The 12,129-nt window shown below is 40.2% G+C and overlaps 1 protein-coding gene and 1 long non-coding RNA gene across 8 annotated transcripts in view; one reads left to right on the forward strand and one right to left on the reverse strand.

Annotated features, from left to right (window-relative positions):
- The window catches only part of LOC118601623, a 42,064-nt gene extending 35,635 nt beyond the window's left edge, over nt 1-6,429 (forward strand). For 4 of the 7 annotated variants that reach the window (XR_004950383.1, XR_004950379.1, XR_004950381.1 and 1 more), the window contains one exon: nt 6,291-6,417. This is a non-coding gene — a long non-coding RNA (uncharacterized LOC118601623). Of the gene's footprint in view, nt 1-6,290 lie in introns of all 7 variants that reach the window. The other 3 variants (XR_004950384.1, XR_004950382.1, XR_004950385.1) reach the window with 1 other exon arrangement.
- The window catches only part of PLCXD2 (phosphatidylinositol specific phospholipase C X domain containing 2), a 43,576-nt gene that overhangs the window by 8,151 nt on the left and 23,296 nt on the right, over nt 1-12,129 (reverse strand). The window contains exons 2-3 of the mRNA XM_016150004.2: nt 6,270-6,730; nt 986-1,227 (exon numbers count right to left, since the gene is read on the reverse strand). Of these exons, the coding sequence (XP_016005490.1) occupies nt 986-1,227; nt 6,270-6,730 (703 nt within the window). The remainder of the gene's footprint in view (nt 1-985; nt 1,228-6,269; nt 6,731-12,129) is intronic.

Consider the following 12,129-nt stretch of genomic DNA (forward strand, 5'->3'; position numbering starts at 1 on the left):
CAACATCATCGGGAGCTCTCTCACTGGAAAGAAAAAAAAAAAGTTCAGGTGCTCCTTGCTATCCAAACTTCTGCCAGGTGAACTCCTGTTACTGAAGTCAGGCTGTCCAAAATCAGAGAAGGACATGCTTTTGGATGAATCTTTCACTGTCTGAAATCTGGGGCGCACCATCTGGAACTCAGGAACTAAAGTGATTCTTGTCAATACCCCTATTACCCAAGCATATTAGTTAGCTTCCTCAGCTTGGGTTGCAAGGGATGCCCTATTATCCAAATGTATTTATAACAGTTCCTTTATACATGTACATATATATGCACATAGACACAGGCATACACATATACATGTACATATGTACAAAGTATCCTTTTTCTTGACAACACCTATCATCAATTGGTGTCCAGGATAAACAACATCATCTAATAACAAAATTTCTGATGCTTCTCCTGCCTAATTGTAGTCAGGATTAATTCTACTCTGAGAAAGTATTTGAAGTTATGGCATGGTGGGTGGCATCCTAAGCTACTTCTTTGGACTCACTGTCACTGTGGAAAGGAGAAGGACACCCCATATCTTTGAAGGGCCATCTCTGAATCCCCAGCACTTTTCATAGCAGTCTCATTTACTGCTTATTAAGAAGCAATGAGTGCAGGGGCAAGAACACCATGGTACTCCATGCCGGAAGTGAACGGACTGGTGTTGGCTCAAAGTTCTTTGCTTTACTATCAACATTTAGAGAGTATTTATGGCATGATATGTACATTTTAACAAAGTAGTTAGAGATCCTCTGGCCATGGTTAATGCGAGCCGCCTCAAATGTGCAACTTTTTCAAATATAAGATATTTTGTTTCGCTGTTATTTTCAATCTTCCAAGTAAATGGCTTTACTGCTATTATTCAGAAGAGAACAAAGATAAATGTGTGTGTGTGTTTTGTTTTGTTTTGTTTTGTTTTAAAGCTTACTTGTGGGATGGAGGCAAATTCTTACCTGTGAACCAGAGTGTTCTTGAGGCCGCCAACCAGGCCCCGGGCGATGGTCTTTGCTCTGGGCGTGAGAATTGCTTGAGAGACGTGAAAGGCACCACGTGGGGCCCGCTCACTCAGAGTGGTCTCCAAGAAGAGGATTAGTTTGCACACACTTGTGGTGTTTGCCCAGGGCGCTGGGATCTTCTTTCCTGGCCACAGGAAGGGGTATTGCTTGTAGAAAGGACAGTGATAGAAAATGAGAACCTGAAACATTCAAAACAGAAAAAGGAGAGCAATTCATGAACGAGCTGAAGGTTAACTCCTTGGCTTTACACTGACTGCTAGGAGGAAAGGCAAACAAATACAAATATGGAAATTCAAGAGTTATATATATTTTTAGAAAAATCAAAAAGCAAAGATTTAAGCACTTGTATATATCTGACTTGAAGATTCTTAACTTTATTTTTATCATGAACAACTTTGGGAGTATGGCAAAACCCTGAACCCCTTCTCAGACTATGATTTAAACGAATGCATAAAATAAAATAGATAGGATCCTAAAGGAAATTAATGTGATGGAAATAGAGCAATCAATATATTAAATGAATGTGTAATAAAGTATATGCCTCATAAGTACATTAAATAAAAATATTTTATGGTAAGTCTAATAAGTTCTGTGGTTTTGAATTAATAATGAGTATAGATGATATTTCAAGATATCTGCGGTAACTGAAATGTGATATGAAAATATCTGTGATTTCTATATGGACAAAGTCACAGGCAGGGTCCATATGGCTGAGGGTGACTGCCTGTACTCATAATTTACAGGTATATTAACTTTCAGTTAAAGTCTTATGAGAATAAGAAGTTTTTTTGTTTTTTTTTTCTCGACCGAAATTCACGGACTTCTTAAATTCTTCCAACTCCAGGTGGAGAACCCCTGCAGCTTAAAGTTGTGACTCAGATGCTCATGAAAATGACACTTAGGTCTTGGAGTTGAGATGAACACATTGAACTAATTTGGGAGTACACAGATTTTCAATTGTGCACGCTGACTCTGAATGAAATACCCCTTCCCAGGAGAGAGCAGGAACATACTACTCAAGGCAGGAAGACTTTCAGGAGGCAACGCGTCTCCAGTGGGACCTCTCAGGATGGTGGTGATTTTGAAAATAATTAGCAAGACACATCTACAGCATTAATTAGTTTCTGAGAGGCAGCTGTGGGATAGGGAATTGCTATTTCGATTGTCCCAATTCAGAACTCTGCTGCTCAGGTTTCTATAAGTAATATGTTTTTCTCCCTCTGGGCACCAGTGATCTCTACCTGGAGGGATGTTCAGTGTGCGTGTTTACACTCTGTGGACTGCAATTCTTGGTTAGCTGGCCTGAGAGCATGATCCTCCAGGCACTCAAGAACGAAGGCTCTGAATGTGTGTCTTGTTTCCAGTGTGTGTTTGTTTAGCTGTCAACTAAGGTGCCTGTTTAACCTCTCCAGAAGGCCTAGAGGTAGGGAGCGCCGGGCTTGAAGCACTGAACAGGCTAAGAGTTGTTCTTGTTTTTAGTGGTTTTGAGTAATGTCTGACTGACTGCTAATGATGCCTGTGGTAAACACATGTGTTAATGAGGTTAATCACAGGCTCACTATAAGCAGATTGCCTGGGAGATTGAGGAGGATTTCCTGCGGGTGGTGTAATTGGCTGGTTTGGAAGGTTGGGTCTCCAGCGTCCAGAAGTAAGGAAAGCCAGCCTGTGAAATGGACTGTGGGAGAGGCTGGAGGCTGTGTGATTCTTGACAGGGCTCATCCGACCAGTTCTCATGCTGCCTGGCCCCTGGGCAGAGTGGCAGGGGATGTGAAGACGGTGCTATTCTTTACTCAGTGTTGGAAAAAGATGCAAAAAGTACAAATTATACGAAAGGGGTTTTATGTCTTTCTTCAAGAGCCTTCTTGAGCAATCTGATCCTAAAGGTTACATGGAGAATTTCTGTTTACAGTAGGAGGTTGGCTTAGGAAACCAACTCTTATTCTACAGAATTTTAGGGGCAGTAAATCTTGCCCAGGGCCTGTGTTTTGCACCTGCCTTCCCACATCACCTTTCTGTATTTTTCTCTGAAATACTCTCCCCTCCAGCTCAGCAATTTATGTTCAGTTTTTCTGTAGAGACTCAAATTTAAAACCTCACTTCCTTTGAGAATTATTCCTTCACTCATCACCTCTTATTCTGATTGGTCCTTTCCTGGAGGCCCCTGGAATGTAGATTTATACCATGTACTATTTTTCAATTGGCTGATTACAAAACCCCTTTCATCATATAGTATATTTGGGGCAGTTTTATGTTGTAATTGCACATTGGTTGTTTGATATTTTACTAGTGTTATGTACTTGTACCTTTTCAGTAAGATTCTAAATACTGCCAATCTGTAGATTACATTTTCTAATTCCTTGTATCCTGAAAACCCAAGGCCACTAATATAGAAATATATATCTGTGATCTGTGATGTAACTGCATGTTGAGTACATGAAATGTGAATGAACGGTGGTACACGTATTGCTATTAAATTGTCCTCTGGGGGTTACATGTAAGGAGCTCATGACATAATGAATATTTGAAGGTTAACCACCAGTGTGGTACTGTCTCAGCAGGGAGATGATGACTGCTGACTCTGTTTGAGGTCTTTGTTTTGCTTTTAAAAAGAGACCTGGCAGGAAAAACTTCAGGAAAGGGGACTAGGGAGATCCTAGAATTCAAATTGATGATACTCTACCTTTTTCTGATGTGTCGTCATAGTCTCTTTCCTTATAATTTTAGACATATTTGTAGTTGGATGGCACAGATTAGCCCGCACTTAAAAGCTTTGATAGGTCATTACTAGAAATTCACTGTCTACACCATTCATTATTCCTGAAGATAACTGCTACTCCAGATTTCAAAACAATTTAGCATGCAGCATAGAAACCCAACCAGAGTACTACCTGTGTACAAAGTAATACAATTTTATTTATAACAGATATCTGTTTATAAATTTAGCTGTACTCAAATCTAACCTTACCTGAATGCCAGGACTCAAAAGCTCTCTTACAGATAGATCTTCCTCCCTTTCTCTCATTCTGCTAACCCTCTAGACCCTCTGATAATAGGGGCTCATGAATAAAAAGAGGGTGTTTTTATTAGCATAATCTATGAAACTAGTTGTGAAAATCACCAAGATGTGTGAACAGCCCTGGGAGCATCACAAGCTGAGGGAACTCCGGGGGCCAAACAGCCTGTGATAGAATCCTGGCCCCGTCATTCTCTCATGATGTTCTCATGGGCAACTAGCTTAATCCCTCTATGCCTCAGTTTTCTCAGCTGTAAAATGAAGAAAATAACAAAATACCTATCTCACAGTGCAGTTAGGAAGATTAAGGGAGTTAATCCAAGTACTTAGCACATTGTAAAGGCTTGATAAATATTAGCTGTTATTGTTATTGTTTTTGCCATTGCATTATTTAGCATTGTAAGAGAGAGACTCCACTGGGGGGGAAAAAAATCTCTTCAAAGGAGACCTGTGAGTCTGAATGGATACAAATTCAGATTTAGAGAGAGAAGTGTGATAAATATTTGGCAAAATATCACTTACAAATGTTTGAGTGAGGAAAAATAGCTTAGACAAATTTTAACAGCTACTAAGAATTAACTCCTTAGCCTCTGTGGAGTAGAGGACCTTAACCCATGTTTGCAGTTACTGAGGCCAAACTCGGCAATCCTCCTCGAATCCTCCCCTCGTTCTTTCTCACACTGAATCTCAACCATTAGGAAACCCTGTCGGCAATCTCTTCTGATTGATTCAAAATCTGACTGCTTCCCACTAATGGTCCCCACCCTGGTTTCCCTAAGTCCCCCACTCTCCCTACTCCTGTCTCTTCCTCGAAACCAGAGGGATACCATTAAAACCTGTCAGTCCCAGCCCCTTATGCTCAGCGCCCTCCTCACTCTGTATACAGGCCAGGTCCTTACAGGGCCTCGGGGCCCACGGCATCCCCCATTCCCTCTCGGAGCTGTTCTGCTCTCCAGCCCCACAACCCCTTCTCTTCCTCAAAGATGTCAGGCGCATGCCTGCTGTGGGCTCTGCACTGGCTCGTTCCTCTGCTGGGGAAGAGTTTTCGCCAATATCCATGTGACTAGCTCCCTTAAATGTCATCTTTCAGTGAAGGCTGCCCTAATCAACCTACTTAAAATTGCGACCCACCCTCCATCCCATAGAATCCTGGCTCCCCTTTACCATGCTTGACTTTCTTTTCCCATGGCTCTTAGCACTTTCTGGCACTATATATAATGTATTTTTTTATGCTTATTTTTTATGCTTTATTTCCCTCCACTTGAATGAAAGCTCCATGAGGGCAAGGATATTGGTTTTACATCCTAATTTATCCCAAGTGCTTAGAATGGTGCTTAGCATAGACTTGCTGTTCAATAAATATTTGCTAGTTAATAATCTTTAATTGACTTTTAATTAAAAGCTCTCCTCTAAGTTCAGAACAACTGCCTCTTTAAGACGCTTTGGATAATGCATCTATAAATAAGTGAGCAACTATGAATGAAAGGTACTTTTTTCTTTTTTAAAGAGAGTCTAAATTGGAGGCTGACCTTTCCTGGAGGTCTCCTCAACCACTATGTATTATCCTTTGCTTTCAGAGCAGAATATATCTGAGGCCCCCATTCTTTTTCTTGAGTATGTCCCTCTTAGGTCTAGGTTTGGGGTCTCTTCTCAGCATAAGAAACCTGGGAAATAATCTCCCAGCCTGGATCCCTCCCATGGGCTCATCCTTTCTTAACTCTCTCTCCCACTATGACCCAAATTCTGTGAAGATGGCCTTTTAACCTGTAAACGCACCTGAGATTATCGCTTCAGCTAATGCTTTCACTTATCAATCTCTTTGGCAGGGATTATCAGACATTAAGTTGAAGGCAGTATGAACGGACTATCCCTAAGGGTAACTGAGAGAGTGAAAACAGACTCAATAGGAGATAGAAAAATGGTATGATCAACACGTCCAATTTCACAACTTTGCCTCGGGCTGGTTCTGGCCAAGCCAATCGAAATCCATTTAGATGCCAAAGAAGTTTTAAATTTTTGGCAGGTGTTAATTCCAGTTCAAGGGGAGCCCCTGGAGCTGTCCTAAAGCCCAAGAACCTGTGAGCATATGTTCGATATTCCACGTGATCTCTGCCTCCTAGCCTAAGAGCTCTGGGGTAAGCTGCCTTATAGCTGGAGATATAGTAAAGGCAGAAATAGTCCCTTTCTTGACCTTGGAAGCTCATCTACCTGGCACTTCTTCTCCCACAGGATCCGCAGTGTCAGACTCTCCACACTGCAGGCTGTGCACAGCTTGCTTCCGAAGGCCTCCTGGATCCGGAGAACCAGGCGTTTATGATGGGCCTCATCCATGGCATAGAAGTGGTTGAAATCCAGGAAGACAATCTCTTGCGGGTGCTGTGTAAGAAATGAGTTAATCTCCATCAGTCCATCCCAGACTTTGATGCCAAAAAGCCCATGAATGAAGTAGATTTCCTGGTCGGCATCCCCTGGCTTGGAGGACACACGCAGGTCAAAGTAGCGGATCCCAGCTTCTAGCTGTTCTCGAAATGTCAGGTTCTGAGTCACAGACCACTTCTTCATTAGCTTCTTCACCAAGGAGATCCTGGCGAGGCGTTTGATAGCTGGGGTTTGGTCAGGCCCCACTGGGGACTTTTCATCCACCCAGTAGCTGAATGAATCATGGGAGCCTGTACAAAGCAATAAAGGTGAGACTGAAGCTGGCGAAAATAAGCAAATTGATAAGAAAACACAAATTAAGAAGCAAATATGCAAAAAAAAAAAAATGTGAGTACTCTACTTGCAAAAATTTTCAAGCTTGCTGAAAATAAAGCACCAATAAAAGCAATGTGGTCTTATTAGCAGCTTGTTAAGTCCTGGAGTAAAACCATTAATTCTCACATATTGCCAGTGTAAGGTAAGTTAATAAATACCCTTTTGGAAAGAGATTTAGAAATATGTTTTGAAAGAGAAGCTTTAAAATAGTCATACTAGTTGATCTAGTAATTTATTCCAATAAAGCTATTCTGATGGAATAAATTAATTTTGGAAAAGCAAAGATGCTTGCAGAAGAATACTCTTAACAGAGACAAACTGGAGGTTGCTTGCATGTCCCTCACAGAAGGATGCTTAACGGCAGCATGTCCACTTTATGCAGTCACTGAAACAAAGTGCACGAAAACTGTGTTTGTCTCAATAATGCCTAGATAGGCATCTAAATTCTAGGAAAGGCAAAAAAAAAAAAAAAAAAAAAAAAAAAAAAAAACCCAAAAAACAAAAAACAAAAAACCTGATTGCTTTTAATGCTTCTGTAAATACTAATTTACTAATGTAAAAAAATGAATCTGTAGGAATGATTGACAGATCAGATAAACATCTTAAAGTACTGAACACAAGTTAGTTATATGGCCCCTTTTTCAACTCCTCAATTACTGAGCTGAATCTGCTATTAAATGATCAAACGCATGTCCCCTTCCTGCCTTAAAGAACAGGGGGGTAGGTATCCTTCTAGACACTGGGATGATCTTCGATTGTTATAAAGTATGAGTGACCATGATAGATACATTTCTAACTATAGTAAGAAAATATTTCTAAGATGAAAATTATCTTTAATGAATACCTTTCATTTTGTTCCTAATCACTACAATCTGTACTAGAATTGAAAATTTTAATTTATAATAATTGTCACCAGTTATCCATTTTACTAAATCTTAGTCATTTCATACATAATATAGAACTTCACAAAACTCCACCATTTTATGGTTTATTATTACTATTTTCTTGAAAATAAATCATTCTGGGATGGCTTTACTAGCTCATCTTCTCAAAAATAAAGTGAAAAAGGGAAAAGGAAAAAAGGTGATAAGCAATGCTTTATTTTTATGTAGTCTCTAGAACATGGAGAATATTAGGTAACTATTAAGAAAAAACATATTTACTAATCATTAAGCAAAGTCAATTTTGCAAGCGAGAAAATTACTAGCATATTTCAGGTAAAAAAATTGCTGTTATTACTAGAAATGTGGAGCAAGTCTCCCTGGATTTTCCATATGCGTTGTCTCTGTTAATGAGACTCACTGGATACTTGCCTAATGCTCTACTTCCTCTGGCTGTACAGAAACAGGAAATCTTTATATCTCCTCATTGAGAGATTTATTATGAATATATTACATATAGATGGTGAACAGCCGGGTCTCTCTTCAAATCATATTAGCAGCCCAGCTATTTAGGACTGAGTGTACAATACAGTGTGTGTCATGCATTGAACTTCATTCTTCCCTGGGTATCAGGGAAGAGCCATTATCCAAGCATGGAGGAGAAACAAATCCCCTCTGGAATTCTCTTGTTGCTGCTGAGCCCAGTTTCATCTCCAGACAGAGATGTACTAACAATCTCCAATGCTTTTCTCTGTGTCTGAGGATTGTGCAGCAATGTGACAGTGATGGAGCCCCAGGGATCTTTTCTGAACATACAGAGACATACATGGTACCACAGAAGAGGGAGGGTATGCACATTCCCTAGGAACACAAAGTCTCTCTTCATCTCTGCTCTCTTTTCCATTTCCCCTTTTCCTTTCTGACATCCTGTGCCCAGTACCGCCCAGGAAAAGTAGGGACAATGGAGCAGATTTTTGCTAGTTTTATAGCAATTGTCCTGCCTAAGCCTACCGCCATCTAAACCAGCCATTACTCTTTAACCACTATCAATATTTTTTGCCTTTCTACTTATTTTCCCCCAGAAAGCTTTTGCCTCATATAGAGTGAAATAACATTGGTCCTTTGCTGTATTAAATACCTCTTTTAAAAAAAAAATAGGATTAAAATGTCCTCCCTTCTCCTGCAAGTAGAATATTTATGAGTTATACGAACTGCAAATGGTACTTATAACAAGAAAATCCTAATATTTCACACCCAAATTCATGATCAGTTTCCTCTTCTCCCTATGCCCGATAGAAGTTAGTTAACCCTTTAAAGAATGTCTGTATTGAGAGCTCCTTCTTCCCTCTGCCCTGGTAAGTATGGATTAAATTCATGCATTCCTCCCCTTCACCCCCCGCCCCCCCCCTCAAGCCTGCCTCCAAAAAGAAAAAGAAAACAAACAAATAAAACAAAACAAAACAACCCTGCCCCACTGGTCCTTCCTTTATTCTCTACACAAAAGGCTGCATGGGAGTTGTTAGGGATGGCAGCTCTGATTTCTGGTCCGTTTTATGATAAGGTTAGAAAACAGTTTGGGACCTCTTCCTGCTGTGATTTCTGCCAGGCAGAGTATTTCTGTTGCTACTGCTCAGCAGTACCTATATATCTTCACTCGTCCCTTTCTATGGCTCCTTAATCTCTGCCTAAAATAGATTTAAGTGGTACCCTTTATCTTAACAAAACAAAGCACTTTCCTTTACATGTCTTACCCCGTCAAGAGTCTGTCCTCTCTTTCTTCCTCACTGTCAAATTCTTGAAAGCATAGGCCATTCCTGCTGCCTAGTCTGCAATGCTCTACTCCCTCCTTCGCATCCAAGGCCACCTGCTATCTTTCTATTGCTACTTTTGATCCTTATAACCTTCAAAACAACTACTGCAAATGGCTTTATTCTTCCTGGCTTCTCTGAGGGTTTACTAAATAGTCTCTTTTCTGGAACCTTCTACTTCCTTGTGATCCATGAGGCATAATTTGAAGTGTTCCTAACCTTCTGTTACCACTCTCCTTCTGTCTCCTCTTCCTCCTTATTGTGCCCAAATTTAGATGTCTTTCAAGAATCTCTATTCTTTGTCTTTTTTCACCTTCAGGGATTTCATCCGCCACTTCCCTGCCCTAAGTTAACCATAGCACCACCATGCAAATGACGCCCAAAGCTTCATCTCTAGCCCAAACTCTACTTAGTTCCAAATTTGTTTCCAATTTCCACTGCAGCCAACCACCTGATGGCCTCCTCACACAACAAATTACACATTTTGAAACCTAGCTGTCCCTCTCATCCCCACAAAGTGCCTCTCCTGAACTTCTGCCAATAGTTCACTCAGTCATTGGGATTGAAACCTTGGATTCAATTTAAATTCTTCCCTCTCCCTCACCCTCTGCATCCAACCAGTTACCAAAACTTTGCATTTGACGTTTGCAACATATATCGAACTTGTCTCTTCATCTAACCTTTAGCTGCCGCTTCCTTGTTCATACGTTCACCACCTGTCATATAATCAGGACCAAAGGAACCCTGATTTTTGTCCTTTAACTCCAGCCTCTCTCCAATTTCTTCATATCTCAAACTTAATCATCTCAAGATAGGTCTGATTATGTCATTGTCCTCCTGCCTCCTCCCTCCAAACCAAGCTCAAGCTCTGAACACTGGTTTTTAGGACTCTAATTCAGCTCCAATGCGTTATTTCAGACCCGTTTCTCACCAGGCCCCTGCTAATGTGCAATATACACTGACAGGCAGACCTCTTCCTACACTCTTTTCACTTTCTTTGGCTCATACTTTCCTTAAAATATTCTCTCACCCCAACTCTGTCCACATCTTCTCCCCAGCATTTATAATGCATACCAGGCAAGTTCCTTACACCATGTCTCAGTTTTGATGATAATGCCACCTGTCACGAAATTGTTGTGAATATTTGAATATATGCAAAGTGTTTGGAACAATGCTGACAAACAGTGAGTGCTGAACTATCATTATTGTTATTATTAGCCATTTTTATTGGTTAGAAACTAGAGGGGAGGAGGGTGATTAAGTGAAATTCCTTATCTTAAATACTTAGGGCCTGGAAGATTGTCTTGAACTTGAAGTGCTGCTCCTCTCCATCTTAATGGTTGACATGACATGTAGATGACAGTTTAGTCTCTGCTTTGTTGACAGTAGCGGCGACTCACTCTTTTGATCATGGCCTAAGCTTTGTCACCACCCACTTGTAAAATCTTAAAACTCGATATTTTCTGATTACAACTTACTTTTCTTCTGCCTCACTGTGACTTGACTTCTATTTTCCCTTGATTCAAGAACCCAGAGTTGGCTGTTCTTCATCCTTTAGTTATAACCAAGGTTGTTACTTGCCACTTTTACCTACAGAATTATCAATTATAACTATCTGAAAGCTGTTAGGATCACTGTCCAGACTTGTTGTTTGTCTAGACATGCAGACATGAGCACAGCCCCAAAATGCACAGGGAAATATTAACATGTTTTCTAACAGACTTTTCGACTAACAAATGTTTTCTCCTCTTAACCAATATTTCTCATTTACAGAGTGGACTCAACAAAATTTTAGGAAATAATAGGCACCAAATATTAGTTGACAGTTTTCAGACTTCTCTAGGTAGGGAATTTTGTTGTCATGTCAAGAATATTCCACACGCAGCAGGAAATATGGACATACGACATGCTCCTTAAAGTTCCACACTCATGGATTGATATCACCCCAAGTTTAAGCCCTGCAGAGGTCAGTATTTTTTCCTTCAACTTTTGAAAACTCATTTATCTGTAATCCTTTCATTTTCATAATTACTACTCTTCCTGTTTCCTTATATAGTCAATAGGACATTACAAATGTCTCCTCTTTTCCACTTTTTATATATACAAAACTCTTGATAATATATGTAACAACACTTTGTAGTCTAAAGCAGTACTTGTCAACTTTGGCCACATATCAGAATCCTCTGGGGAAGCTTCTAAAAACCGCCAGTGCTCAAGACTCCACAGCTGATGCACTGAGTCAGAATTTCTCTGGAGTGGGAGTTGAGAATAAAAAACTTGAAATGCCCCCAGATAATACGGGCGCCTAGGCTTGACGACTGCTACCACAAATGTAAGATTATCTTTTCCCAGCAAGTTCTCTGACTTCTGGCATCACCTTCTGGTTGGTCTTCTAGAACTTTCAAATCCAATAATAATCTAGTGGATTGCCTTTCCCATATCTTGATAGAAGCTTTCATCACCATTCCTTTTGTTCTAGAAATGCCTCCTGTCTTTCAACCAGTTAAATAACCATTGCTTCTATGTGCAGAGAAAAATATATATATATTGAGAGGCCTTGTTTTCCTTATCATGCCTTCTAGTAAGTGATTAAGTGAGAGGTTATTTAAGTTAATTAGGACCTTA

Source organism: Rousettus aegyptiacus, unplaced genomic scaffold, assembly GCF_014176215.1.
Source record: "Rousettus aegyptiacus isolate mRouAeg1 unplaced genomic scaffold, mRouAeg1.p scaffold_m13_p_4, whole genome shotgun sequence".
Lineage (NCBI taxonomy): Eukaryota > Metazoa > Chordata > Mammalia > Chiroptera > Pteropodidae > Rousettus > Rousettus aegyptiacus.